We start from the raw sequence: 4,987 nt of genomic DNA, 5'->3' as shown, positions 1-4,987 counted from the left end.
GTTTGCAAATTACACATTACACATTAAGTGTTGTTTAGTAGTTGGTTAGAATTATGCAAATATTAGTAATATATAAATTTACCATGATAAAATTTATGTATTATATATTATATGTAAAGTATTTTCTCTAACATCTTGTACCAAAAAACATTAAATCCTCTCCTTCCCAACAACCATGATCCCCCCCCCCCCCCCCCCCCCCCCCCCCCCCCCCTCCCTCCCACTCTTTTCCCATTAGGGATGGCAAATGGGGTGGATTGTGGTTGTGGGGAAAATTCGTGTAAACCCGCAAGGATTTCAACCCACCTCGCTTCATATAACACAATTTGTTGTTTTCACACCTTGCATGAACCTGTCCTGTATTATTATCATTTGTCATGTATTTCAGTCTCTATTTTTTTTCCTCGGAGTCTTTCAAGTTAAATTAAAAAAATGAAAAGACACGTGATTCCAATTTTTTTTTAGTTAATCCAAATAATATATATATATATTTTTTAAAAAAAGACATGCTATCGAGTACAAAGAGAGGAGAAAAAAAATGCTTTTAATTATAATAAGATGGTTTAGTTTAAACTTATTAATTCTATAACCCGTAACCGATTTCCATATATTTTCTAAAAAAAATTATTCGCTCCATTATCACCCCTACTTCCCATTAATTTTTATTAGGTTTGGTTGTATAATTAAGAGGAGTAAGTTTCTCAGGTAAGTTGGATTGATAACAGTTGAACTTAATCAATTTCTTTTGGCACAACTTGTTATGTCTTGGTCCCATGCTTTAGTCCTTTTCCACTACATTATAATAACCCAACAACAAATATAGAATAGAGCACATGGTTGCAGAACATATATATTAACTCCCTTCAATTTAAGTTTTCTGTTTATTTGAGCACAAAGTTTAAAAAATAAAAAGAGACTTTTGAAATTTATGATTAAATTAAAATTGTGTAGTTTTTCAAATTTTGTGGTCACTTACAAGGTAGAATGTAGGAATTGGAAAACTTATTAAATATAAAAAGAAATACTCTTTTTGAGACATATTAAAAAAGAAAAGTAAAACACTTAAAATTAAAATCGAAGAAGTATATAAGTTTGAAGTTTGAACAATTTATTTTGTTGAATCTTTACTTAATAATCCTACTGAGTTAAAATATTCAACGTTTGTAGCTTCTACTAACACATTATTACTATAGCAATTATATGCACCACCTATTATTATCTCCAAAAATAGGTATTATAAATGTTAATGTGCTTCTTCAAGGAACTCTGTCACTAAACATTGGGCTTCAATACACAGTAAAGACAGCTTGGTGCACAAAATATTCCACGTTAGTATGGTCCGAGAAAAGGGTCCAGTACTTAATAAAAAAATTAGTATCTATTTTTTCACGACTCGAATCTATTACCTATAAGTTACATGCCAACATATTCATGATATGATAGTCCCTTTTAGCACTATAAGTAAACTGAGCTGTGTAGAAATTTAGTAAGTAGAAAATGTAAGGAAGAAAGTGCGATGATTATATTTTCAAGAATGATAGTTGTTTTTTCTTTTCTCTTAAAAAAAGAAAAGAACTTTTCAAAAATGTTAAGTGAACATATTTATGATATGATATGTCCTTTTTAACACTATAACGAGCTGCGTAGAAATCTATCATTTTAAGCTCTTTTATTGCCAGTTGTAGATTGTACCAATTATACATATTGATTGTGTAGTTAAGAGGGGTAGGTTTCTGAAATAAATTGATTGATGACAATTAAGTTTTATCATTTACTTTTGACACAACTTGTGTTGTCTTGGTCCTATACGCTTTAGTCCTTTTCCACTACATTACATTAACCTAACAATCAATTTAAAGAATAGAGCACATGGTTGCAGAACGGATGTACTACGCTCAATTTAAGTATTATAGTTTATTTGAGCACAAAGTTTAAAAAATAAAAATAAAATTTTTAAATTTATAATTAAATTAAAGATGTGTGTAATTTTTCAAATTTTATAGTTTTAAACTTACAAGGTAGAATGTAGGAATTGGAAAACTTATTAAATATAGAAAGAAATACTCTTTTATAAGACATATCAAAAAAGAAAAATAAGACACTTAAATCGAATCTGAGGAAGTATATAAGTTCTAATATATTTCTTTTGTTGAATCTTTACTTAATATTAATAATTCTATTGAGTTAAAATAATGAACATTTGTAGCTTCTACTAACATACTATTACTATAAATTATAATAATTATACATGCCTATTATTATCTCCAAAAACACGTATTAGAAATGTTAATGTGCTTCTTCAAAGAACTCTGTCACTAAACATTGAGCTTCAATACACAGTTGATAGGGCAAGGGTAGCTCTCGATGCACAAAATATTCCACGTTAGTATGATTTGAGAAAAAGATGCACCTCAAGCACTTAATAAAAATATTTGTATCTATTTTCTACTGTTTGAATTTATGACTTATAAATTATTCGAAAACAAATTTACCATTACTTCAATATATTCATGATATGGTAGTCTCTTTTAGCACCGTAAATAAAATGANCCCCCTCCCCCTCCCCCAAATGAATGCCAGTTGTAGATTGTACCAATATAACATATTGATTGTGTAGTTAAGAGGGGTAGGTAATTGATTGATGACAATTAAGTTTTATAATAATTTACTTTTGACACAACTTGTGTTATCTTGGTCCTATGCTTTAGTCCTTTTCCACTACATTACAATAACCCAACTATCAATATATAGAATAGAGCACATGGTTTGCAGACTAGATGTACCAACTCCGCTCAATTTAAGTATTATAGTTTGTTTGAGAACAAAAATTAAAAAATAAAAAGAAATTTTTGAAATTTATGATTAAATTAAAGATGTGTGTAGTTTTTCAAATTTTGTAGTTTTAAACTTACACGGTAGAATGAGGAATTGAAAAACTTATTAAATATAAAAAGAAGTACTCTTTTTTAAGACATATCAAAGAAGAAAAGTCAGACACTTAAATCGAAACTTAGAAAGTATATAAGTTCTAACATATTTATGTTGTTGAATCTTTACTTAATATTAATAATTCTATTGAGTTAAAATAANTAACACTATAACGAGCTGCGTAGAAATCTATCATTTTAAGCTCTTTTATTTTTGAGTTCCCACCTAGACCTCCCTTTCCACATCCCTAATAAGTTACCATTTTTCTCTTGCTTCAATTATTGAATTGAGAAAGTAATGAATTGATTCAATTTATCATTTTCTTGTTGTTTGAAAAGTCTTATTTTTGGAATGAGAAAAAATCAGTCACCCCCCCACCCATTATGAATGGCAGTTGTAGATTGTACCAATTATACTTATTGATTGTGTAGTTAAGAGGGGTAGGTTTCTGAAATAAATTGATTGATGACAATTAAGTTTTATCATTTACTTTTGACACAACTTGTGTAGTTAAAAGGGGTAGGTTTCTCGGGTAAAGTCGATTGATGAAAATTGAATTTTATCAATTTCTTTTGGCACAACTTGTGTTGTCTTGGTCCTATGCTTTAGTCCTTTTTTATAGTTTTAAACTTACAAGGTGGAAGGTAGGAATTGAAAAATATAGAAAGAAGTACACTTATTTAAGACATATCAAAAAAGAAAAGTAAGACACTTAAATGGAGTCTGAGCAAGTATATAAATTCTAACATATTTATTTTGTTGAATCTTTACTTAATATTAATAATTCTACTGAGTTAAAATAATGAACATTTGTATCTTCTACTAACACACTATTACTATAGCAATTATACATGCCTATTATTATCTCCAAAAACACGTATTGAAATGTTAATGTGATCCTTTAAGGAACTCTATCATTAAACATTGAGCTTCAATACACAGTTGATAAAGCAAGGATAGCTCTGTATGCACAAAATATTCCACGTTAGTGTGATTCGAGAAAAAGATGCACCTCAAGCACTTAATAAAAATATTTATGTCTATTTTTCACGGTTTGAATTTATGACCTATAAATTATTCAAAGACAAAATTCACCATTACTTCAACATATTCATGATATGGTAGTCTCTTTTAGCACTGTAAATAAAATGAGCTGTGCAAAAATTTATCATTTTGAACTCTTTTATTTTTGAAGGTCCCTTTTACACCCACCTTTAGTCTCTTGGTTTAATTATTGAATTGAGAAAATAATAAATCAGATGAAGTCTTTGTCTTCTTATTGAGTGAAAAGTCTTTGTCTTCTTTGTCTCTCTGACATTGTACCAAATGACTAGTAAGTGTCTTAAATGGGAATTACTTTATCTTTAACAAAATCTCTACCATAATTAGATTTTATTTTATCCTTAATTGCTAAAACAATAAACACAAGTATGATATATGAAAGACGTGTTGCTCGAAATTACTATTGTCTAGCTATATTTTAATTCAGTAGGATTATTACGTAAATATTGAACAAAATAAATTTGTTAAAATTTACATAGTAAATCAAGTTGACGGATGCATGTGCATGCATCCTCACATAAACGTGTGGGTCCGCCTTTGTCTACGACCCCCAAGTACTTTCAATTATTCAATTGAGAAGGTAATGAATAGGAACTAGCAAACATAGTTGTACCAATTACAAATTCTTCTTTGCAAATTTACTAGCAAAAGAGAGAGAGAGATTGAGAGATATCAGTGATCATTCTTGTTTGGAAATTACTCTTAGCATTCAACAGGTAAAGTAAAGTTGTTAGTAATTGAAGATTGAAAAATTTATCTTGTCAAAATTCTTTAAAAAATCATTTTGTGTTTCCTTGTTTTGCTTTTCAGATTTCAGAAATGGAGATTGGCTTGGCAGTTGGTAGTGCATTTCTCTCTTCAGTTTTGAATGTTCTCATTGATAGGCTTACTCCTAAGGGTGAGCTGCTAAAGATGTTTCAGAAGCATCCGGATGGTGTTCAGCACTTAGAGAAGCTGCGGGAGATTTTGCTTGGTCTTCAAATTGTGCTAAGTGATG

At 29.5% G+C, this 4,987-nt stretch overlaps 1 protein-coding gene across 1 annotated transcript in view; it reads left to right on the top strand.

Moving 5' to 3' along the window:
• Positions 1-4,631: 4,631 nt before the first annotated feature.
• LOC125844247 (putative disease resistance RPP13-like protein 1) overlaps positions 4,632-4,987 on the top strand; it is a 75,181-nt gene continuing 74,825 nt past the window's right edge. Inside the window, 3 exon segments of the mRNA XM_049523525.1 lie at positions 4,632-4,706; positions 4,801-4,984; position 4,987. The exon segment at position 4,987 is cut by the window's right edge and continues 3,669 nt beyond it. Of these exon segments, the coding sequence (XP_049379482.1) occupies positions 4,810-4,984; position 4,987 (176 nt within the window). The 5' untranslated portion in view covers positions 4,632-4,706; positions 4,801-4,809.

Source organism: Solanum stenotomum, chromosome 11 (genome assembly GCF_019186545.1).
Source record: "Solanum stenotomum isolate F172 chromosome 11, ASM1918654v1, whole genome shotgun sequence".
Lineage (NCBI taxonomy): Eukaryota > Viridiplantae > Streptophyta > Magnoliopsida > Solanales > Solanaceae > Solanum > Solanum stenotomum.
Note: the sequence above shows the minus strand (reverse complement) of the source record. Positions and strands in the feature narration are given on the sequence as shown.